Below are 26018 nucleotides of genomic sequence, written 5' to 3' on the forward strand. Positions count from 1 at the left end.
GATTTTGTGCCATTTTGCTTTTAAGGTTAAGTTAACTTATAATTAGAGAATTAAGGAACAGAAATTTTTACATTCAACACCGGTGACAACATCAAATGATAGTAGGGGGAAGGTGGCAAAGCTACACACCAGAGCCTACATTCTCCAGAGGGTTTGAATCTGTCATTCCACATTGCCATCTCTACTGTGTTTATGCCCTATGTGGCATTCTAAATGCCAATGAAGATGGGATGAGCTGGCATGCTGCAGATGGCACTAAGCATCATAACTACATTTAGCATTTTCTAGGGCAGCTTTGCCAGAAGAGACTGCCCAGCTGCATCTACCCATCAAAGATTTCTGCTGACTGACATGACACTTGCAGATGGATTTTTTGTGTAAGAATGTGCATCATTATCTGCAAGATTACATTAATCTTTCATGCTTGTCTGTTTCCTGGTACCAGTGTGCTTCTGGTTAGGACTTCAGCAAAATACTATTTTAAAAACAGGTAAAAGTTGACCATCAGATTAGTTCAAAGAACCACTGAAGGATTAAAGACACTGTTTACAATGCCTAGTCTCCCTCATATTAAGGGCACTTACATAAATATACTTAATGTAAATATAATAAATAGAATATCAATATATGAACAGATCATGTCTGCTTGAAATTGTAACATATTGGGTTGGTAACAAGAAGTATTTTTCTTTTAGAATGAACAAGACAAAAGCAATTAACTGTCTCAGTTTGACAAACTCCATTTTGTACTTAATTGCCAGAGAGTCCATCTGTATCACAAAGTACTCCAGTGTAAGTCATTCAATGCAACTGTAGGGGGAGTAGCGAACAGTTAAATAAATCGGATTATAGCACCAATGATTTTCATTGCACATGTGGCCCAGTAAATAAAGCTGCTCAGCAGAATACTGACATGTCTGTGGTTATGCAAGAAAGCAATGTCATTATTCAATATCTCAGAAAGGCAATTTATTAATCCTTTGAGGACTGCTATCTGAGACAAAATCAAAAACACAAAGATTGCATGTTTCTTTATTCAAAAAATATACTTTAAATTAACATGTTGTGGTGCAATACATTTATTTCATTAATTTTTAAAATATTCTGCATTGGAAAGGCAGAAAAATTCAGTTCATAGATCTTGTGCTATGGCTTTGAAACCTGCAAACATCAGTTAGCATTCAAAGGGCTAATTGATTACTGCATAATTTAGACCACATCTGAAAAGCAATATAATGATTTTTTTTTAAGTATCAGTGTAACATTTAAAATTATGTAGACACTTTTCATCTGCCTACCGTTTTTCAGCATGAACAGACATGTAGATAGACTAAAATTTTTTTTTAAATTATCGCTAACTTGCTGCCCCAAGTCCACTCAAGTCGATTTTCAAGCTCCCGCCCAAAACAGGTGGAAGCCTCATTAAAATATTTAAATCAGGGTCCTACACTCTATGTCTTCCATTGGGTCGAGTGGAACTGAGCATTGAGCAGCTGAACTAGCAGCCCTTAAAGGGGCCACTGCAGGCTGCTCTGGAAAATGTTCCAACCAGCCTTGCCAATGATTTTTGTGGGGTCAGGGTTATTCCAGTCAGCTGTTGATCTGTCTCCAATTGCCCCACCCACCTGATGAACACCAAAACAAAAATCAGCCCCCATATCTTTTTGTTTCACATAAAAGCCTGCAGAGAGATAACTTCATGGTACCCAAGTCTTGCCAGTAGTGTGCAACAAGAGTGAGAGGCCTTCAGCAAGCAAGTAATCAGGCTAAAATGGAGACAAAGGAGGCTACTACTAGTCCCTTTCCCTACATCAAGGTACTTCAAGGCCTTCCTACCATTACTCCAGAGAATACTGCCAGCCTGCACTTGGTGGTCCCAGGGAGCAGCAAATGGGAGGGAAAAGGGACAGACACCCAACCCTTACCTCCCCACCAGTATTTATGTGATGGGGTCGGAAGCAGAAGTCAACGGTGGTCCAAGCAGGTACTGGAGAAGGGAATTTAAGATTGGGGTGAAAAGGTGGTGGTTGGCCACTGATTTCCCCCACTACTTCTGCTACTATCCCACCCGATTTGGGCTGGTATAGTGGGGGGCAATCCAGGGCCTCATGTCTGTCTGCAGTAAATGTTCACATCCTTAGAGTCAACATAGGTAGACATGTGTCCTCCACTGCTTAAGATCCTTTGCCCCTAATCTTGAGTACATTTTAGCTCAGTTTATAAACTCAAGCTACCTGTACAGAGGTTAAAGTTTAAAACTACCTTTACAGAGAACGTTGCCCATCCCTTGATTTATCTTGCCCCGTGTTGCTATCTGTGCTCTTTTTAACAGCTAGAACTCGGCTCACATTTGATTTCCCAGACTCCTCTGCTATCAGGACTACACTGTATACCTTGGGTGCCATGACTCTGCTCTGCTCTGTCACTCAATCTCTTCTAGTTTAATGTAACCTAGTCCAGCCTACAGTGCCTATTCCCCACCTGCTATTATTACCTGCTGAGTTTCAGCAGTATACTTCAGTGAACTGGCTGGAACATATAAAGCACTATCAGGTCCTGCTCTCCTCTGCCAAAACTGCTCACTACTCCAGGATCATCTTGGAATGTTCTTAAACCCCTCTCCCCTGCCTCCTCCACCGTCGCCTCTAACACCAAGTGCGAGGAGCTCATGGACTTCTTTGTCACTAAGATTGAGAACATCAGTTCAGCTGTCTCTGCCTCTGCCTCTTCCGTCCCTTCCCCTAGCCAACCAAGTCAAACTTCCCCTACAGTTCCCCCCTGCCCTAGCCGTGAACGTGCATTTTTCTCTAGTTTCTCTCCTCTCTCCCCTCATGCCCTCTCCGAGCTCATCTTGACCATGAGACCCACCTCTTGCTCCCTCGACCCTATTCCCACCAAACCACTAACCACCCAACTTTCTTCCTGGTCTCCATGTTAGCTGGTAACGTTAACAGTTCCCTCTCCTCAGGTACTGTCCCCCTCCCCTTTGAATCTGTCACCATCCACCCCCCTCGATCCCTCTGTCCTTGCAAACTACCGTCCCACCTGCAACCTCCCTTTCCTCTCCTAAGTCCTCGAACGTGTTGTCGTCTCCCAAATCTGTGCTCATTTTCCCCACAACTTCATGTTTGAACCCCTCCAATCAGTTTCTGCCCCTGCCACAGTACTGAAAATGGCCCTTATCAAAGTCACAATTGACATCCTATGTGACTGTGACCGTGGTAAACTATCCCTCCTCATCCTTCTCGACCTGTCTGGAGCCTTTGACACAGTTGACCACACCATCCTCCTCCAACGCCTCTCCTCCGTCGTCCAGCTGGGTGGGACTGCGCTCACCTGGTTCCATTCTTACCTATCCAGTCGTAGCCAGAGAATCACCTGCAATGGCTTCTCTTCCATTACCTCTGGGGACCCCAAGGATCTATCTTTGGCCCCCTCCTATTTCTCATCTACATGCTGCCCCTTGGCGACATCATCTGAAAACACGTCAGGTTCCACATGTACACTGACAACACCCAGCTCTACCTCACCACCATCTCCCTCGACCCCTCCACTGTCTCTGATTTGTCACACTGCTTGTCCGACATCCAGTACTGGATGAGCAAAAATTCCCTCCAACTAAATATTGAAAACACCGAAGGCATTGTCATCGGTCCCCACCACAAACACCGTTCGCTAGCCACCAACTCCATCCCTCTCCCTGGCCACTGTCTGAGGCTGGGAACCAGACCATTCGCAACCGTGGCGTCCTATTTGACCCTGAGATGAGCTTCTGACCAGATATCCGCTCCATCACCAAGACTGCCAACTTCTACCTCCGTAACATCGCCCGACTCTGTCCCTGCATCAGCTCATCTGCTGCTGAAATCCTCATCCAAGCCTTTGTATCTCTAGACTCGACTATTCCAATGCAACCCTAACTGCCCCATCCTTCTCTCTTGCTGACCTTCCTGCCCAGTGCATCCACTGGAGGATAACATTCTTTCTGTCACACTCAACCCACCCACCACTACTCCTTGCACCCTGCTGGATCAATAATCACCACATTTCCCTCCAGAATGTCTGTTTATTCAAAAATAAGGCCATTGCCATCCATGACCTTATTGTGGACAATTCCATTGACATCCTGACTTTGACTGAAACTTGGTTGATAAGTGGCAACACCTTGCACCATACTTTCCACCACCTGCCCTGCCTAAACTGCTACGGTGGTAGTGTGGTCCTCATCACCAAATCACACCTTAGTCTTAGGCCCCGATATTTACGGGAAGGGAGCGAGGGGGGGGGGGGTACTTGCAGCGGCCGGGAAACCTGAAAATTCGGGGAACGTGGAGATCCTGCCGAATTTAACGACGGGACCTTATTTGAATTTTTTTCTCCAATTTTCAGCCGGCAGACAGCCAGATTGAGAAGCTGGCTGGCTGGCTTTGTCGGGAAGACCTACGCTAGAAGGCTGCAGCTGGGGAGCAGAGACGAAGGAGGGAAGTGGGGAAATGGCGGGGGCGGCCTGGGGATCGCAAGGGCGGTGGGGGGATGGAGAGATTGGGGATTGGCCTGAAGATCGGAGGGGCACCAGATTTGGTGGGAGTAAACTGGCGGATTGCTGGGGGAGGGGACATCCGATCCCAATCACGATCCCAATCGCGGCAGGTTAGCTTGGGGGGCTGGGGAAAAGCACTCCTCCTCCTCCAGACCCACAAGCTGTGCTATAAAAAGCACTTACCTGCTGGATCTGGCAGCTCTCGCCTCCCTTTAGCTGCTGGGTTTCCCGAGCCCTGGGAAACCCGGTCCGCAGCGGTTAAATCTAAAAGGCCGCTAAAATCTGAGGTGCTTAGCCTCATTAACATATTTAAATTAATGACCCGCCTCTCGAGAGCAGGTTACTCACTCAGCCCCCAAACCCACCCCAGTTAAACTGGAAGTTGGCAAGTTCACAGCAGGAAGTGGTCAGGCTTCAGATTTTTAAGAATTTAACCCTCCCCCATCCCTCTCCCGCCCATCCTGGGATGTTAAAATTACCCCCTTAGTCTCCACCCACCCAACTCCAGTGGTACCATCTCCTCTTTCAAGCACCTCATCTTGTTCCAACCCCTCGCCTCTCCTTTAAAATGCTCATCATCTACAGTGCCCGTAACCCCACCCTGAGATTCTCACCAAGTTATCCTCCTCCAGCCTCTGAATCGAGCGATTCTTCATCCTCTGATTTCAATCAGCTCCCCTTGTCCTCTCCTCTTTGATTTCACTGCCCACACATCCTCCCTTATCCTCCCCCTCCATATAAAATTTCTTGCCCTCAACCTTGCCATCTCACATGGCCTCTCTACTGCCATCACCTTGATCAGGAAAAAGGCCATCTCCGACCACTTCTTTGTATCCCTCACCACCCACATCCCCCTATCTCCTTCCAACCTCAAGTCACTTACAACTGTACTTTCAAGTGACTAACCATCCACCCGTTGACTCCCCACCACCCCATTCGCCACAATACTTCTTCAGCCATTGATCTGCTTGACCACTCACAAAACTCCACCTTCGGCAAAACCTTTACTCTCTCCCAACCGTCAATCCCCCTGGTATGGCTCCCATCTATGCTCCCTCAATTCCAAGGGTGAAGACTTGAACATATCTGGTGCAGTTTGGCCGTCTGTAACCAGATCTGGCTGGACCACATCAAACACCATCAGGCCTCAGTCTCCTCTGCCAAAACTGCTAATTACTTTTCTTCACTACTAACTCTCTCCTTACACCACTCTCCCCTACCCCTGCAACAAACACGAGGAGCTCATGGACTTCGTCATTAAGAGCGAGATCATCCTTTGAACTGTCTCTACTGCTTCCCCCTCCTTCTTCCATCAAGCCAAACTCTCCCCCCAGGCACGCTGCCTTCCCTAGACCTGAACTCACATTTTTCCTCTAGTTTCTCTCTTATCACCCTCCTGAGTTTATCTTTTCCATGAGATCCACTTCCTGCTCCTCTGACCACATTCCCACTAAACTGCTGGTCACTCAACTTAATTCCCTGGCCCTCATGCTAGCCCATATTGTAAATGGTTCCCTTTCCTCAGGTATTATTCCTTCCCATTCATTACAACCATTATTACACCCCTCCTTAAAAAACCCACCCTCGACCCCTCTGTTCTTGCAAACTACTACATTTCAAATCTCCCTTTCCTCTCCAAATTCTTTGAGTGCATCGTCATCTCCCAAATTGATGCTCATCTTTCTAGCAACTCCATGTTTGAATCTTTCCAATCAGGTTTCAGCCCCTGCCACAACACCAAAACATCCCTAATCAAAATTACAAATAACATCCTCTATGGCCATGATCATGGTTCATTATCTTTTCTCATTCTCCTCAACCTCTCTCCAGCCTTTGACAAAGTCGACCACACTGTCCTCCTCCAACATCTCTACTCCATTGACCTGCGCAGTGGCATTGCCTTCACTTGGTTCCACTGTTGCCTATCCGATCAGAATCAGAACATCTCAGTAGTGGCTTCTCTTTCTGTCCCCACATTGTTACCTCTGGAGACCCAAAGATGTATCCTTGGCCCCCTCCTCTTCCTCATCTACATGTTGCTCTGTGGCGACATCATCCTCAACTTCCATATGTATGTTGATCACCACCAGCTCTATCTCTTCACCCCCTCTCTCGACCTCTCCACTGCCTCTGTTGTCAGACTCCTGTCTGAAATCAGGTCTTGGATGAGCCTCATTTTCCTCTAATTAAATATTGAGAAAACCGAAGCTATCATCTTTGATTCCCCACCACAAACTCTGCAACCTTGCCATCAATTCCATCCCCCTCTCCAGGCATCGTCTCCAGCTGAACTACACTGTTCACAACCTGTGTCCAAATTGACTTCCAGCTGAACTTCCGACCCCAAGTCCTCGCCATCAGAAAGACTGCCTACTTCCACCTCCATAACGTTGCACGCCTCCACCCATATCTCAGCTTGTCAGTTGCTGAAACTCTTATCCACGCCTTTGTCATCTCCTTACTTGACTATGCCGATGCTCTCCTGACCGGCCTCCCATCCTTCACCCTCGATAAACTTCCCAAATCCTGCTCACCATTCACCCCTGTTGTCGATAACCTATATTGATGCCTGGTCCTCCAATGCTTCCAATTTAAAATTCTCATCCTTGTATTTAAATCCCTTCATGGCTCGCCCCTCCCTATCTCTGTAACCTCCTCCAGCTCTACAACGCCCCCCTTGCCCAGAACTCCCTATTCCTCCGACTCTAGCTACTTGTGCATGCTTCCATCTCTTTGTCCCACCATTGGTGGCTATGTTTTCTGCTATCTAGTTTCCAAGCTCTGGAATTCCCTCTTTAAGCCCTTCCGGCTTCTCCCCGCCCCCCCAATCCTTCTTAAAACCCACCTCGGGCCAGGCTTTTGGTACCCTCCTAGTATTGCCTTCTTTGGCTAGGCATCTATTTTTGTCTGATTATGCCTCTGTGAAACACCTTGGGATGTTTTTCTATATTATGGCAATTTATATACATACATGTTGTCAGCATCATCATCTTCTCTACCTCAAAGCCCTAGATAAGACGTGAGCACTTTCTGCAATTGATAATGGAATAGGAATTGATCCAGTCCCCAAATGTCTCTTAATTAATATTCAATATTTAACTGGACCAGCCATACCAACAGCACAGCCACAACAACAGGGCAGCGAGGGATATTCTGCAATGAACGGTTCACCTCCTGACCCCGCAAAGCCGATCCACCATCGACAAGGCTCAAGTCAGGGATGTGATGGAATGATCACCCCTCGCCTAGATGGGTGCAACCGCTACAACGCTCAAGAAGTGTGACACCATCCAGAAGGGAGCAGATGGCTTAATCAGCCACTCACTATCTACCCTCTCGATCACTGACACACTGTGGCTGCAGTACCATCCTATACCATCTACAGGATGCACTACAGCAACTCAACACGATTACTTTGACAGTAGCTCCTCCCCATGGCCTCTACTGAGAAGGACAAGAGCATCAAAATTGGAGCATCACCTCCAGCTCACGCACCACCCTGACTGGGACATATAATGCCAATCATTCATCATCACTGGGTCAATACTGTGGAATTCCCTACCTAATATCATTGTGGGAGCACCGTCACAAGGATGCAGCGGTTCAAGGAGAAAGCCCACCACCACCTTCTCAAGGCAACTAAAGATAGGCAGTAATGTGGCCTTGCCAGCATCATCCACATCCCAAGAACAAATTTTAAAAACTGCTCAAATTATATCATATTCTTGCGCTAGAGTCTGGATGTGGAATTCTAAATTTTATTTGGGTCTATAAAGCTCAATCCAAGGTTGCTGAGCACTACCTTGGGAGGAAGATGCCCACCAACTGGGCACTTTAAAAAAAAAGTGAAGTTATATTATGGAGCACAGCTCAACTTGTAGCATTCTCACCAGTCATAAAGTCAAGAGGTCACGCTCCACTTACGAACTTGAACACATAATCCAGGCTGATGCTTTAGTACAGTAATGAAGGCGTGCTGCATTGTTGAAGGTGCTGTCATTCAGAGGAGTCATTTACCTGAGGAAGGAGGAAGCCTCCGAAAGCTTGTGAATTTAAAATAAAATTGCTGGACTATAACTTGGTGTTGTAAAATTGTTTACAAGTCTGCCTGCTCAGTGGACCATCTCATGACACTATTCAAAGAAAAGCAGGAAGTTTGCCTCGTGTCCCGGTCAAATTTCGTCCCTGAATCAACACGTCAAACAGATGATATGGTCATCCATTTGCGTTTTGTGGAACCTTGCTATGTGTGCTGACAAAACTCCATTTCAAAAAGTAATCCATTGGTTTTAAAGTCTTTGAGATATACCAAGAAGGTGATAAAGCAAGTTATTTTCTTCCTTTTTTCCATATTACTTGGTGCAACAAAACCTCCCACTGGATTACGTGAGAGTCTCAGGTATTTTGTTGCTTTATAGACTAGGCCTGCTGAATGCAGGAACATATGACGAATGAAATAATATCAGAACCTGCACCTCCCATGAGTATCTGCAAGTCTGTTTAGAAATTTAGAGGCATTATTTTCTTTAATTGAATGAATCTAGTGATAAATGTGTTTTTTTTACTTAGCGCTCTCTGACAGTCAGCTGCATAACTCCATGCTATAATATTTAAGGACTACATTTCTCAACTTACAAGGAATTTTGATATATTAACGATGCTAAGCATTCTATGTGCACATTTTTAAAAGTAGAACATATATACAGTGAAACCTGTACAAAGGGACACCTCCAAAAAAGGGGCATCTGCAAAAAAAAACTCATTGACAGTCCCAGATAATTTACTATTCATACAATGACCATTTTGAAAATAGAGACACCTGCAAATAAAGGACACCTGATGCAAGTCCCTTAGGTGTCCCTAATTTACAGGTTTCACTGTAAATCTATTAGAGGTTCAATGTGGCCATCACAAGCACAGTCAAGTCAGGGATTAGCAGTCCATTCAGTTTGCCACGTTACATTAAACCATAGTTAATGAAAGTTCCCTGTTGCCTAGGTACCAGTCTCGAATGTCAGATATGGAGATGCACACATGAAATTCTGGATAACTTACTGGTGATGTCAGTCTTGATGTCAGCCAGTTTGAAAAGAGGTGCAACCTGTTCATAGTAGACTTGTTTAGCTTCCTTTTTGTGACTATATGGGTTGACAATAACTTTCAGGGACTTTGGTCTGTTTGGAAAAAATCCTGCAAAATAAATAACAAAATAAATAATTCAGCTCATATTCCATTGTGGCTTTCTTTGTTATATGTTATATTAACAATAATTAAAACTATATTGCCTTGTGTGTAGCAGTCCCCATGGACACATCCACAATTTAACGGTCAGGATCTGCATTATTGCATTTTTTGCCCTTGTTTTATATTTACCTACAAGTGAAAACCACATCTAATTTCTAGACCCATGGTACAACTGTAACTTGGGCAATGTAACCATTTTGAAAGTGCAAAAATTCCAAATTTACCCTGCAGTCACTTTCCCCCATTGACCAAGTGTAAACCTGAGGAACACATCAAAACTGCACACTTCAGTTAGAGTTTTTTTTTTCAAACCAAGCATTAATTGTCTAAAGTCGAAACAGGGACCTAGCTACAGTAACCACATATTTATTTAAACTAGATTTTTAAATCATTTTTAAACACAAGAAAGTTAGTCAATTGGAGCGTGGATCCTTATCTGCAGAAAATGTCCCCCATTTTTTTTTATTCGTTCACGGGATGTGGGCGTCGCTGGCAAGGCCAGCATTTATTGCCCATCCCTAATTGCCCTTGAGAAGGTGGTGGTGAGCCGCCTTCTTGAACCGCTGCAGTCCGTGTGGTGACGGTTCTCCCACAGTGCTGTTAGGAAGGGAGTTCCAGGATTTTGACCCAGCGACAATGAAGGAACGGCGATATATTTCCAAGTCGGGATGGTGTGTGACTTGGAGGGGAACGTGCAGGTGGTGTTCTTCCCATGTACCTGCTGCTCTTGTCCTTCTAGGTGGTAGAGGTCGCGGGTTTGGGAGGTGCTGTCGAAGAAGCCTTGGCGAGTTGCTGCAGTGCATCCTGTGGATGGTGCACACTGCAGCCACAGTGCGCCGGTGGTGAAGGGAATGAATGTTTAGGGTGGTGGATGGGGTGCCAATCAAGCGGGCTGCTTTATCTTGGATGGTGTCGAGCTTCTTGAGTGTTGTTGGAGCTGCACTCATCCAGGCAAGTGGAGAGTATTCCATCACACTCCTGACTTGTGCCTTGTAGATGGTGGAAAGGCTTTGGGGAGTCAGGAGGTGAGTCACTCGCCGCAGAATACCCAGCCTCTGACCTGCTCTCGTAGCCACAGTATTTATATGGCTGGTCCAGTTAAGTTTCTGGTCAATGGTGACCCCCAGGATGTTGATGGTGGGGGATTCGGCGATGGTAATGCCGTTGAATGTCAAGGGGAGGTGGTTAGACTCTCTCTTGTTGGAGATGGTCATTGCCTGGCACTTGTCTGGCGCGAATGTTACTTGCCACTTATGAGCCCAAGCCTGGATGTTGTCCAGGTCTTGCTGCATGCGGGCTCGGACTGCTTCATTATTTGAGGGGTTGCGAATGGAACTGAACACTGTGCAGTCATCAGCGAACATCCCCATTTCTGACCTTATGATGGAGGGAAGGTCATTGATGAAGCAGCTGAAGATGGTTGGGCCTAGGACACTGCCCTGAGGAACTCCTGCAGCAATGTCCTGGGGCTGAGATGATTGGCCTCCAACAACCACTACCATCTTCCTTTGTGCTAGGTATGACTCCAGCCACTGGAGAGTTTTCCCCCTGATTCCCATTGACTTCAATTTTACTGGGGCTCCTTGGTGCCACACTCGGTCAAATGCTGCCTTGATGTCAAGGGCAGTCACTCTCACCTCACCTCTGGAATTCAGCTCTTTTCTCCATGTTTGGACCAAGGCTGTAATGAGGTCTGGAGCCGAGTGGTCCTGGCGGAACCCAAACTGAGCATCGGTGAGCAGGTTATTGGTGAGTAAGTGCCGCTTGATAACACTGTCGACGACACCTTCCATCACTTTGCTGATGATTGAGAGTAGACTGATGGGGCGGTAATTGGCCGGATTGGATTTGTCCTGCTTTTTGTGGACAGGACATACCTGGGCAATTTTCCACATTGTCGGGTAGATGCCAGTGTTGTAGCTGTACTGGAACAGCTTGGCTAGAGGCGCAGCTTGTTCTGGAGCACGAGTCTTCAGCACTACAGCTGGGATGTTGTCGGGGCCCATGGCCTTTGCTGTATCCAGTGCACTCAGCCGTTTCTTGATATCACGTGGAGTGAATCGAATTGGCCGAAGACTGGCTTCCGTGATGATGGGGATATCGGGAGGAGGCCGAGATGGATCATCCACTCCGCACTTCTGGCTGAAGATGGTTGCAAATGCTTCAGCCTTGTCTTTTGCACTCACGTGCTGGACTCCACCATCATTGAGGATGGGGATGTTTGCAGAGCCTCCTCCTCCCGTTAGTTGTTTAATTGTCCCAAGCACATATCACAGTGGTGTTTACGAATGCCTCCAGACCACACACAGAATGAGGACAGTGAATATTAATCATCCGCACAAGAATTGAATTCTTTGCTGTAAGGGCCTATGTATGTGTTTTTGCCCCAAATATACATATGCAACTGGAGTGAGAAATATTAAAACCCTAATGTCTGAATACACCAGTGCCTTTTTCTTAATCTTCTTTAGGTCTCTGCAAATGAAATGCAAAATCCAACTGACTTCCAGGCCTTTTCTTGTACTGTTCTGTAATTGGTGCACGGCAAGTTGGGATTAGTCTTCCCAACCATCCCGCCCTCCATGTGGAGAAGGGCCTCAGTTCCACTCTGAATCACAGATCTTCTGACATGTTGATCCAGATCTAATTGTGTGTAGAAATCATAGTAACAAGTCCAAATCCTATTACTCTGCATCACAATGCCATTTGCACATTGATGTGCTGTGCCACCGCACTGCCTTACACAACTAAAAAATCCAATCTCCTAAAAAAAATTGTGCACTTATTTATTCATTCATTACTCTTCAGTGCATACCACTTGCAATAAAATTGCTCTTTGTTTCACAATTATAGGATTTATTTTCACCCCATGGAAAGGTCAGATGCTGAGTACTTGTTTAGAATCTTGAATTTCTGCCAATAACTGGGAGATGGCTGATGAATTGGAAACGCTGTATAATCCTTTACGTAGCAACCATAAATACAGAAAAACCTTCCTCTGTTTGAAAAGAGTATTCAGTTTTTCCAACACTGTAAACAATTAACATTAGCTATCATATGCTAAATCAAGAACATTCTGCAATGGAATATTCTCTAATTGGCTATGGTTCTTAAGGTTTAGCAATTCAATTTCACTCCACCAGGTCAGTTTTCAGCTGTGCTTTTTAATACAGCTGGAGAAAATCTGCAAAGTGCAATAAGCTGAAGGTATATTTTCCCCTAATTCCCTCAGAGCATCCACATTATTTGAATCTGACACCTGAATGACCCTCAGGCCAATGAAGCCATGACCTGCTAATGAGCATAGGAAGATGGTAAGAGAGCTGGAATGACTCATTCCACTATCACCTTTAGTATTATGGAAGGGCAAAGATGGGAAAAGGCTCGGGTCATAGTTCAGATTTGAAATGAAGGCAACAGAAAAAAAGTCCTCTCTTGGGGAATGGAAGGGGAACGCCTCTCAACAGGGATTCAATGATAACCCTGGCGCACAGTTGGTGATGAGATCTGATACTACAATTTGCTGCATTTCTAGTCTGCCAAACACTGGGGCCACAGCAGGAGCAGGTGCAAAGGAGATTCTCTGCTGTTAGTCAGGATCAGGAAGGGGAAGACTTCAAGAGGATAAAAAAGAAACAAATATTATGAAAGGAGCTAAACTTTGAATCTTTTCTAACAATTAAAATGTTTCGTTTTACATTTGTCTTTTCAACGTTTTGGTGTAAACCATGCAAAAAAGTAATTCTTCAAAAAGACTGTAAACAATTAATGTTCTAGTAATGCATATTTAAATACAAACATAGTATTTCATATTTCATTAGGCATATCTTTGGGGTTGTTTCATTAATAAAAAAATGTAAGTATAACTATTGCAAATGTTTTCATAGTGCAAACATTACCTATTATTTTTGGGCAATGAAGCAATATTAGCCCTTTCACCTTCATAATACTTTGTACAGATTTGAATAAGTCTATTTAAGATGAATTAATCCATAGCTAAACATTCATAACTATTAAATCATTACAAATTCATTTGTATTAGGTATGGAGATGAGAGCAGTGGCATTACACAGTTTTGCACTATGTCGGAAGACAAGGTACTTTCGTTTAATTCCCAGCCATCACTGACGTTTGTACCAGGGCTCAGAGTTTGAATTTTGACTTGATTTTCAAGTGTAGCGTCAAGCAAAGCCAAGTTAGGCAGTTTTGACTTGTTACTGATGTATGTGGAAGCATCATGAACTAATACTTGTGGTTCATTATGAACAAACTCTTTTTACATCATCTTACATACATGCATTTTTCTCAATATGGATGTAAATGGAACATTTACAGAGTAGAAATAATTAATCTATTGCAACTGGCACAAGTCAAGATACACTCCACATGAATACATTAATGGCAGCAGGACACCAAGGATAAAACAGCACCACAGCTGACTGAAAATCCCAGGAGCTGTTACAGCCAGGAGGGTGAACAAACAACATGCCAGTGTTACAATCTGCATATGAATTGGGTTTGAAAGACTGGCATGAAGAGGGAAATACGACACTGGAGTCATAAGTGATAAAAATAAACATCTTTTACTGAGTTTAGAAAATGGAATGGGGTAAAACATGGTGGGGAGCTGGTCCCTTTGCACAAAAATCCAGAATTGATCAGATTCTTTTGAGCTCCATCGACAGAACCTTTGACCAATTCTGGGTTTTACATAGAGGGACCAACTACTGAAGGCCTCCTACAGCTCCTCCACTTGTCTACCGTGCCATCAAAAGAGCAGCTCCTGCTGCAATTCTTACATGAACCCCAATAAACACAGCCAAATCAGGCAGTGAAAGAATTAAAGATTTAAGAAATTCTGAGAAAGGGCTCTATCCTGGATGCAGGATCTTCTGGGCTCAAGCCATTGAGCCTTTGGATCATCTTGGTGCTGAAACCATCAAATAATTTGGCAATTCTGATCGAAGGTGGGGTTCACTGGGTCTCCCATTTGAATATTTCCTACCACCTCAAAACTTCTGACTCCAGATCTGAGTTACCTGCTGGAGGCTGAACTACCTACAGAACAATTACCTTTAGAAAAGCAGAGGGAGATGTGACCCTAGGGGATAGGGATGGCAGCGACTATCCCAGCTTGAGCACTGACTTATGAGGGCTGCCTTTGGAGGACCCTGCCTTTCTTTGGGTACCCAGAAGGTAGTCTTGAGCAAGTGAGTGGGCAGGGCACAGTGAGGACCTGGGATTTCAATCATGCCCCAGTAATTTACTATTGAAAGCCTATTAAGATGTTAGTATGCAAGGTTTTCAGTTGTAGCTTGAATATTTGGCATGGACATACATAGTAAGCAATGAAAGAGCTGTGAAGGACCTTCATGGATCACACATTTTGGGGATGTATCTTTGGGCCATCTACCTGGTATGTTACTGTTCGGTAGCCTTACCATATCAACTTCCTTAAAGCGTGCCATTTTTTTCAGCATCTGTTCTCAGGTCCTGCAGTTGGTGTACACAAGATTGATTGCTTTTATTTTTACGTTGATTACTTTTGAAGTGTAGTCATTGTTTTATGTTAGCAAATGCAGTAGCCCATTCATGCACTGTAAGATCTCACAAGCAACAAGATAAATGCCCAGTTACTCTGGTTTTTAGCGGCTTTGGTTGAGGGAGGAATGTTGGCCAGGCCACTGGGAGTACTCTTCCTCCATGGGATCATTTAGGTGCCCCAAATAGGTTGGTTTAACACCTCATCTAAAAGATAGCATCGCCAACAATGCAGCACTCCATTAATGCAGAATTGAAATGTCATTCCAAGATTGGAGCCTGAACCCACAACTTCAAATTCAGACGAAAGAGTGCTACCACTGAGCCAAACTGAAGGAGATTAGAAAATAATGTAGTTAAAGTTGACAAGTTGTTTTACATTTAACAAGGGTATCCAACTACACCAGTCACAATGTTACATTAAAACAACTTGCATTTATATAGCGCCTTTAACATAATAAAACATCCCAAGACACCTCACAGGAGCATTATCAAAAAAATTTGACACCGAGCCACATAAGGAAGTATTAGGTCAGGTGACAAAAAGCTTGGTCAAAGAGGTAGGTTTAAAGGAGGAGAGGGGGGTTTAGGGAGGGAATTCCAGAGTTTAGGGCCTAGGCAGCTAAAGGTATGGCCGCTAATGGTGGAGCGATTAAAATCGGGGATGCGCAAGAGGTAAGAGTTGGAGGAGCGCAGAGATCTCAGAGGGTTGTAGGGCTGGAGGAGGTTACAAAGAAAGGGAGGGGCAAGGACATGGAGGGATTTGAAAACAAGGACGAGAATTTTAAAATCGAGGTGAATGTACAGCACAGAAATAGGCCATTCGGCCCAACAGGTTCATGCCGGTGTTTATGCTCCACATGAGCCTTCTCCCATCCTACTCCATCTAACCCTATCAGCATATCCTTCTATTCCTTTCTCCCTCATGTGTTTATCTAGCTTCCCCTTACAATGCATCTATGCTAGTCGCCTCAACTATTTCTTGTGGTAGCGAGTGGTCTAACCACTCTCTGGGTAAAGAAGTGTCGCCTGAATTCCCTATTGGATTTATTAGTGCTTTCTTATATTTATGGCCCTTAGTTCTGGTCTCCCCCGCAAGTGGAAACATCTTCTCTACGTCTACCCTATCAAATCCTTTCACAATCTTAAAGACCTATATCAGGTCACCCCTCAGTCTTCTCTTTTCTTCCTACCAAAATGTAGTACCTCTCACTTATGCGTGTCTAAATGTGTCTCTAAAATATGACTAAATAATTTAATAATTCTTTTTTTTGCATGTTTGAATGTTGTGTTTCCTAATAGGAATACTGAAAGCTGCAGCAAAATTCCATTTTGAAGAACACTCTTCAATGGCATGAATGATTATAATGCCCAAACACTTGGTGTGTGATTGGCTCCCCAAATCCCCTATTAAAGAAAATGGCCTAAAAAAGTAAGTATTCTTCACATTGGTGTCCTTTGGTTTCCATTAGAGTATTTTGTCAATGAGACATACGCAGAGGTCTGGTTACATGTAATAAGAAACCACAATTGAAAAGCTTTGCATGGTATACATAAAATGAAATGTGCCTTTTGGGAATTGTACAAGAGATACTGCGATACCCATCTGGAACAGTTTTTTGTTGTCTGCCTAGGCTTCAAACTATACATTTTATAAAGCATTTTTTGGTTTATAATATTAGAATTCTTAAATCATACTAAATGTATATTCAAATAAGTGTTAAATTTATCAATGAATGCTCACCTTGTGCAACTTCAAGTGTCTTAAAGTTTCTCTCTCATTTCTATCAATTGACTGCCTCTTAAAATTATAAATGCTGCATTAACCCATGAATACTTTGCAGTTATACAAGTGTGCACATTTTCTGACATTCATTTGCTAAAGCAAATTTCAATGCTGACTGTCAAAACACATGATAAATACAAAAAGTTGCATGACATTTCTTCAAGAGACCGTATGGCCTACTCATGCTCCTAATTCTTATGTTCTTATGTACAGTAAAGTTGTTTGGAGAATCCAAATGTTTTATGTAATCTTGTTATATTTTGGTGTATTGGCTACATAAGTTCACAAAGAGTTAAAAAGTAGCTTTTCCCATTACTTCTCCAAATTGGAAAAAAACAACAGCCTACAATGAACGACCAACTGTTCCTCTAAGAGTAACAAATGTGCTAATACACACTAGTTTAAACTTGATCTATCAGGGAGCTACTGATCCATGAAGACTGAAGGTTAATCAGGGTGTTGTGGAAACAAAGGCTGCCAGACCAGTAGAGACGCTACTTTCAGCCTCACATCTGTGCCTCTCTTCACACCCTTTTCTCAATAGCACTTGGTACCTGTAGACTAAAACCGAATAGGCGAATATACATAAATCCCAAATATTCTCATATTTAAACTGAAAGCTTTTTAGAATATGACAGATTTAAATAAACAAAACTAAACCCAGATTCAATGTATCCTAGGATTCAAAAATTGACTGCTGTTTTCTGTTAATATAAAACTGACCAAAGTTAATATGTAACATTCAAATGAAAGATCATGCTTCACTGCACTGAACATAGGCACTAGCCTGATCTGTGTCTTTGTCAACTGCAGCATATGTTGATAAAGGAACTCACGAAAATCAGAAGCTAACAGAAGATGCAATAATCATACTATGACTCCATAAACATTTAAGTGTTCCATGGTGAAAAATTGGACCCCCAGTGTCCAGGATATCAACTATTGATACAGGTATAAAAGCTTTATAAGTGTTGCTAAATTCTACAAGGAATTAAAAACAAACTTTTAAAATAGCTGCAAATCCATATATGTCATATATGTCATACAAATAAAATTAACTGAATACTGTACTTTTATATTTTGAAGTCTTCCATTAAAGGTTTAAAAGTAAATAAAATATTAATGTGATATGTTTAAGTTGTGTCTTCACCAATTATCTCAGCTCTGTGACCTTTGGACACCCAATTTAACTATTAACAGATGCATGACTAGCACAGAGGCAGAAAGGAAATAAGATTTTATATTAAGATAAATACTGATAAGTAGAATCAATATAGTTGTTAAATGACACATTGTTTTGAGAATTAAGGATACTGTTCACCCTTTGCACTTAAAATTTCTGAAGACCCTTGTACATTAATTAGCGAGCCATTATAATAATTTACTGTAGAATAATTTCAGTACTATTAGAGCATAATTTCTGCTAAATTGGTTTTTATTTTTGCAATTATCCATTACAGATTTTAAAGTTTTCAGAAGGCACTATTATTTTTCCATTAACAGCACAGCCAAATCAACGTGTAGAAAAGAAGCAAAAATATTTACTTTCCTGAATGCATTTTATTAAATGCAGTTTCTCAAAACATTTTCAATTGTTGAAACTGTCTTTTCAGACTTGTACAATATTAGTTTTATAGTAGATTTCACTGCCACTTGGATTAGCTTTTGAATGAATGTTTACTTAAGTAGCTTTTCTTCCTCTTTTGTAGGTTTTTCCAATCCATCCCTTCCCCTCCCAAAGATGTTGACTTTTTACTCAGGTATGGATCTGCAGGCATCCTGCAGTACCCTCACCCAAGTACCAATTCCCCCTGCCCTTGCCATGTGTGAGTTTGTTAGAAGACAATTTAATCACAGAGGTATCACAGCTGACCTCAATTCTGTCTTCAACCAATGCCCACATAATTAGTAATTATTAACTTAATTTTGCAGTAGTATTCAATTAACCGTTACTAAATACAGGATAACTGATAGCGTTGTGGGATATTATTCCACCAGTGTTCTGGTCAGTAGGTCACAAGCAAGATACAATTATGTATCCTACAACTCATCATGTATTGTTAGGTAAATAATCACAATGGTAAAAGTTTCATCTATAAAATGGGAGCTAACCGATGAGGACTAAGGGTTAGTCCCAATGACATCACAGTGAAAAGAAAGATCACCTACCTTGTCAAATCTTCTCCATTCTTTAAATTGTATTAATGGACTATCAAGACCCAAGATAACCAACAATAACACACACAGAATGCACTACCAAATGGAAGCATCACATGGTTCCAGAAAATGGTAGAAATTTGTAACTAACTCGGTGAAGAAAATTACAAAATGCGAGGCATCAATGACATTTTTGCCAGTGAAAAATCAGAACGGATGACTTCTCTTTAAAATGTTTTGATTGGTGTGCCTCCAAAGTGACCCCTCCTACTCCCACGTAGTATAATGGAGGAATACTATTGACTGCAGTTTACTAGGTTATTAAAACAACAACTTGCATTTATATAGCACCTTTAATGTAGTAAAATGTCCCAAGGCGCATCATAGGAGTGTTACCAAACAAAATTCGACACCGAGCCACAAAAGGAGGTATTAGGACAGGTGACCAAAAGCTTGGTCAAAGAGGTGGGTTTTAAGGAGGGTCTTAAAGGAGGAGAGAGGGGTAGGGAGGTGGAGAGGTTTAGGGAGGGAAATTCCAGAACTTAGGGCCTAGGCAGCTGAAGGCACGGCGATTAAAATCGGGGATGCGCAAGAGGCAAGAATTGGAGGAGCGCAGAGATCTCGGAGGGTTGTAGGAGGTTACAGAGGTAGGGAGAGGCAAGACCATGGAGGGATTTGAAAACAAGGTTGAGAATTTTAAAATTGAGGCATTCCCAGACCGGGAGCCAACGTAGGTCAGCGAGCACAGGGTTGATCGGAGATGCGAGTTAGTATGCGGGCAGCAAAGTTTTGGATGAGCTCAAGTTTATGCAAGGTGGAAGATAGGAGGCCAGCAAGGAGAGCATTGGAATAGTCAAGTATGGAGGTAACAAAGGCATGGATGACGGTTTCAGCAGCAGATGAACTGGGGCAGGGCAGAGGCAATATTACAGAGGTGGAAGTAGGTGGTCTTGGTGATGGAGCAGATATGTGGTCAGAAGCTCATCTCAAGGTCAAATAGGACGCCAAGGTTGCAAATGGTCTGGTTCAGCCTCAGACAGTGGTCAGGAAGAGAGATGGATTTGGTGGCTAGGGAACAGAGTTTGCGGCAGGGACCAAAGACAATGGGCTCGATTTTCGCACCCGCGATTGGGTGCATTAGTGGCGGGGGGGCTGCGAAAATCCGGGGCGGGTCTGGAGCCCGGCTCCAACCTGCCCACTTCCGGGTTCCCCAGTGACGCGCTGACATGCGCGCGCAGCCCCCGCATGTGGGACTCCTGCCAGCAATTAAAGCCGGCGGGGTGCTACTTAAAGTACTTAAACAGGTACTTCGGGTCGTTTACAGACCTGATATTTTAGGAGGGCTGGGATTTTGAAATGAACTGAGACTGTTTCCCATACTGGGGGAAACACTCCCAGTTCAAATGGACGTGTTGCAGCCATCAGCCTGTGGCAGCTGCAAAGGTCCATTTGACGGGGGGGAGGGGGGGGGGAACCTTTACTCATTGCAGGAGGCCACTCTGTCACTTTGGACAAAGTTTGGTCTCCACCACCCTCCTCCTAACAAACTTCCACACTTACCCCAGTGTACAGACACATGTACCTACCTTGCGGACCCCCTCAAATGTACATCTTGTGGATGGGGGCCGCCTTAGCTGCAGTCATGACCTCCTCGGAAGACGAACAGCATCACCAGTCTCGCCGTCCACCTCTGACACGTGGAGCCGCACAACACAGTGCTGTGACACATCCACCTGCACAGCAGGAGGGGGAAGGCAACGGCAGAGAGAGATGCGTTGAAGAGGGCACTACCCTCGCCACAGGGTCTACAGACGGAGGCTCAGCTTCCTGGACCTCTGTGAGCAGTAGTGCAAACAGAGGATCAGAGTCACTCAACATATAGTCATGGACATCTGCAGCCTCCTTCATGCCGAGCTGCTCCCGGCTGGCCCGAACACCATCTTCTTACCTGTCGCTGTCAAAGTCACCACTATCCTCAACAACTTCTCCTTCCAGGGTGCTACCAGGGACATTGCCAACGTCTCTCAGTTGTCTGCACAAAACAGCCCTGCAAATACACCTACACCCACTCTGCAGTGACACAATGGGTGGCATCAGTTGTGGGTCTTCATCATGATCCTCAGGAAAGGGCATTATTGCACAAACCAGAAAAGATTCGCAAAGACGTGGCAGTAGTGGTGACAATATATGTTATGTGAGTTGATCAGAAATTAAATATAGGTAAACACTATGACAAACCCTCAAACACCCTTGTGCATCCCCTTCATGCTCACAACGCGTTTGACTTACGCTTCCTACTGCACATATGTGATGCATGCCTTGTGGCTACAGCACAGGTAGTGGTAGGTTGAGTGAGGCTGACTGTGAAAGGGATGCATGAGAGGGCGAGTATGAGATAGAGCCATGAGATTGTATGAGGATTGGGTTGAGTGGTAGTGGTGGGATGAATACTGGCGAGGTGAGTAAGTGCAGGTAAGATGAGGATGAGCTTTGAGTGGGTGTGAGGAGTGATGTGATAGAGTAGTGTTGGCAGTGCAGAAGGAGATGTGGGGTGGAGGCGGTGATGTGGCAGACAGAGTGTAGGGGAATGAGTAAGTGTACTCACTTCGGCTGACCTCCTTAGGTAATTGAAGCGCCTGCTGCACTGTATGCAGGTGCGCGATATGTTGTTGGTGCTGGTGACCCCCTCTGCCACCTCGAGCCAGGCCTTCTTGGTGGTAGAGACAGGCTGCTTCCTCCCGCCCGCCGGGGGGGAAGATCTCTGTCCTCCCCATCCTCCTCACCCCATCCAATGATACCTGGAGTGAGGCATCATTAAACCTGGGAGCAGCTTTCCCCCTGGGCTGCTCCATGCTGTAATTTTTCCTATTTCCTGCAGCATCAGTCAGTGGAGGACTGCCCCTTTAAATAGGGCTCCTCCAGCTGACAGACCTTGTTGCGCATGCGCAGTCCGCCCGCTGCGCAGCTTACCAGCGGGAAACCCGGAAGCATGGGTAAGTGGCTCCAATTAGTTTGCGATTCCGTGCGGAGCACACTGATTCCACCGGGCGCGTTACCCACGCGCCCAGTCGACCCCCCGCTGAGAACCTGCTGCCCTGCTAATATCGAGCCCAATGGCTTCGGTCTTCCAATATTTGGTCGGAAGAAATTTTTGCTCATGTCAGACAAGCAATGTGACAAAGAGAAAGTGGAGTGGTCGAGGGTGGTGGTTGTGAGATAGAGCTGGGTGTCATCAGCGTACATGTGGAATATGACGTCATGTTTTCGGATGATGGCGTTGAGGGGCAGCATGTAGATGAGAAATAGGAGGAGGCCAAGGATAGATCCTTGGGGGACTCCAAAGGCAACAGTGCGGGAGCGGGGAGAGAAGCCATTGCAAGTGACTCTCTGGCTACGACTGCAGAGATAAGAATAGAACCAGTCGGGCACAGTCCCACCCAGCTGGATTTCGGAGGAGAGGCGTTGGAGGAGGATGATGTGGTCAACTGTGTCAAGAGCTGCAGAGAGGTCGAGAAGGATGAGGAAGGATAGTTTACCATGGTCACAATCACATAGGATGTCATTTGTGATGTTGATAAGGGCCATTTCAGTACCTTGGCAGGGGCAGAAACCTGATTGGAGAGATTCAAACATGGAGTTGCGGGAAAGATGGGCACGGATTTGGGAGGCGACAACACGTTCAAGGACTTCGGAGAGAAAAGGGAGGTTGCAGATAGGATGGTAGTTTGCAAGGACAGAGGGGTCAAGGATGGGTTTTTTGAGGAGGGGTGTGATGAAGGCAGATTTGAAGCGGAGGGGAACAGTACCTAAGGAGAGGGAGCATTAACAATATCAGCTAACGGGGGGCCAGGCAGGGAAGTTGGGTGGTCAGTGGTTAAGTGGGAATAAGGTCAAGGGAGCAGGAGGTGGGTCTTATGGTCAAGATGAGTCCAGAGAGGGCATGAAGGGAGATAGGAGAGAAACTAGAGAAAGATGCCAGTTAAGGGCTAGGGCGGGGGGAACCGCAGTGGAAATGTGGCTTGGTGGGCTAGGGGAAGGGAGGTAAGCGGCAGAGCCAGCTGAACAGATGGTCTCAATTTTAGTGACAAAGTTGTCCATGAGCTGGGGGGTGGCTTAAAGATAATGGTTTGTAGTGGGGAACAGTAGCCAGTGGTTATCTTTGCATTCCAGGATGATCCTGGAATAGTGAACAGTTTCGGCAGAGGAGAGCAGGACCTAATAGTGCTTTATGTGCTCCAGCCAGGTCTAGCGATGAATGGCTAGACCTGTTGTCCACCATAAACGTTCAAGTCTGCATCCCTTGGACTTAAGGGTGCGGAGATGAGGGCCATACCAGGGGGAACGACCAGGTTTTAATAGGGACTTATTGTGAAATTATCTTCAAGTTTACTCCTGATAACTGATTCCATCATTTTACAGGGAATGAAAGTAAGACTAATAGGTCTGTTGTTTCCTGTGATCATTTTGTCCTCCTTTTTGAATATGAGTAGTCTGTTTTCAATCTACTGGTACTTGTGAATACTTGGAGGAAGAAATTGCTAAATTATGTACAACTTTGTCATTGGTTTTAAGCCTATTTGCATCTTTTAGGGTTTTCACTCTTTACTGATTGTTAACTTATTGTTCTAGTACTAAAATGTTTTTCATTGTTGTTTCTAGCCTCCACTCCTGTTTTCATTTCTAGGTCCATCTTTGACCCTGATCACCTTTTTAACATCCTTCTGCATTTTCTTATATTCAGCTCAATGAACCCATTACACTTTCATTAGGATTTGTGGAGGATTTTTCCTTTTTTAATTTCACTTTTAATTAAATTATTGTGCGGTGAGGAAACTTTGCTGGTCAGTTTCAAATTGCAGGTCAAAAGCACCCAGCATTTTAAGATTGCCACAAATACAAAACCAAGTATTATGTTTGGAGTGTGGTGTCTGTGTGTGTTTTTCATACATTAGTGATAGGGTGTCTATCCTGCAGCTCCCAAGCCCTGGCTTCAGTCATTGAAGCCCAGGCAACTCAGTCCTACTTATATTTACTTATTTGTCCTGTTTAAATTTCGCAGACTTAGAGCTTTGTAAAGGGAAGTTGCCTCATTGGTTGAGCAATTCTAAATCAGAAAATCATTATTTGCTACTACAAGCAACATGAGATATATGCAAATTAATGGGGTTTAAATCACACTGCTTGTGGCCCTTGAAGCTCCATGGTATTCATTTATGCGGCCGATGAAGAAAAAAGCTTTGACAGTGAGGAACTTAAAGTAATTAAGATTAGTCGTGAAAAAGTACTGGAGAAATTAATGGGACTAAAAGCCGACAAATCCCCTGGACCTGATGGCCTACATCCTAGGGTTTTAAAAGAAGTGGTTGCAGAGATAGTAGATGCATTGGTTGTGATCTTCCAAAATTCCCTAGACACAAAAAAGGTCCCCATGGATTGGAAGGTAGCAAATGTAACCCCACTATTCAAGAAAAGAGGGAGAGAGAAAACAGGGAACTATAGTCCTGATAGCCTGACATCAGTAGTAGGGAAAATGCTAGAATCTATTGTTAAGCACAGAGTCACAGGGCACTTTGAAAATCATAATATGATTAGGCAGAGTTAATGCAGTCTTATAACAGGGAAAACGTGTTTGACAAATCTATCAGAATTTTTTGAGGGTGTAACTAGCAGGGTAGATAAGAGGGAACCAGTGGATGTAGCCTATTTGGATTTTCAAAAGACATTCGATAAGGTGCCACACAGGAGGGTGTTGCACAAAATTAGGGCTCATGGGTTTGGGTGTAATATATTAGCATGGATTGAGGATTGGTTAACGGACAGAAAACAGAAAGTAGGAATAAACAGATCTTTTCGGGTTGGCAGGTTGTAACCAGTGGGGTGCCGCAAGGATCAGTGCTTGAATCTCAGCTGTTTGCAATATATATCAATGACTTTACAATATATATCAATGACTTAGATGAGAGGACCGAGTGTAATGTATCCAAGTATACTGACAATACAAAGCTAGGTGGGAAAGTAAGCTGTGAAGAGGCTGCAAAGGGATATAGGCAGGTTAAATGAGTGGGCGAGAAAGTGGCCGATGAAGTATATTGTGGGGAAATGTAAAATTATCCACTTTGGTGGGAAGAATAGAAAAGCAGAATTTTTTTTTGAAAGGTGAGAGACTAAGAAAGGTTGGTATTCAGAGGGATTTGAGTGTCCTTGTACACAAGTCACAGAAAGTTAGCATGCAGGTACAGCAAGCAATTATGAAGGCCAATGGTATGTTAACCTTTATTGCAAGGGGGTTGGAGTATAAGAGTAAGGAGTAAGTAAGCAGTATTGCTGCAATTATATAGGGCTCTGATGAGACCACACCTGGAGTACTGTGTACAGCTTTGGTCTCTTTACCTAAGGAAGAATATACTTGTCTTAGAGGGATTGCAATGAAGGTTCACTAGACTGATTCCTGAGATGAGATTGAGTAAAATGGGCCTATATTCTCTGACATTTAGACGAATGAGAGGTGATCTCACTAAAACGTATAACATTCTTAGAGGGCTTGACAGGGTAGATGCCGAGAGGCTGTTTCCCCTGGCTGGAAGTCTAGAACTAGGGATCATAGTCTCAAGACGTCAGCCATTTAGAACCAAGATGAGGAAAAATTTCTTCACTCAGAGGGTTGTGAATTTTTGGAATTCTCTACCCCAGAGGGCTGTGGATGCTCAGTTGTTGAGTGAGATCGATAGATTTTTGACACTAAGGAAATCA

At 44.1% G+C, this 26018-nt stretch overlaps 1 protein-coding gene across 3 annotated transcripts in view; it reads right to left on the reverse strand.

The window, feature by feature from the left end:
- Nucleotides 1-26018, reverse strand: part of cerkl (ceramide kinase-like) — a 157482-nt gene that overhangs the window by 53559 nt on the left and 77905 nt on the right. For all 3 annotated transcript variants that reach the window (XM_067987668.1, XM_067987670.1, XM_067987669.1), the window contains one exon: nt 9596-9730. In XM_067987668.1, coding sequence (XP_067843769.1) covers nt 9596-9730 — 135 coding nt within the window. The remainder of the gene's footprint in view (nt 1-9595; nt 9731-26018) is intronic.

The sequence above is a fragment of the Heptranchias perlo genome, chromosome 7 (assembly GCF_035084215.1).
Source record: "Heptranchias perlo isolate sHepPer1 chromosome 7, sHepPer1.hap1, whole genome shotgun sequence".
In the NCBI taxonomy this organism is placed as follows: domain Eukaryota; kingdom Metazoa; phylum Chordata; class Chondrichthyes; order Hexanchiformes; family Hexanchidae; genus Heptranchias; species Heptranchias perlo.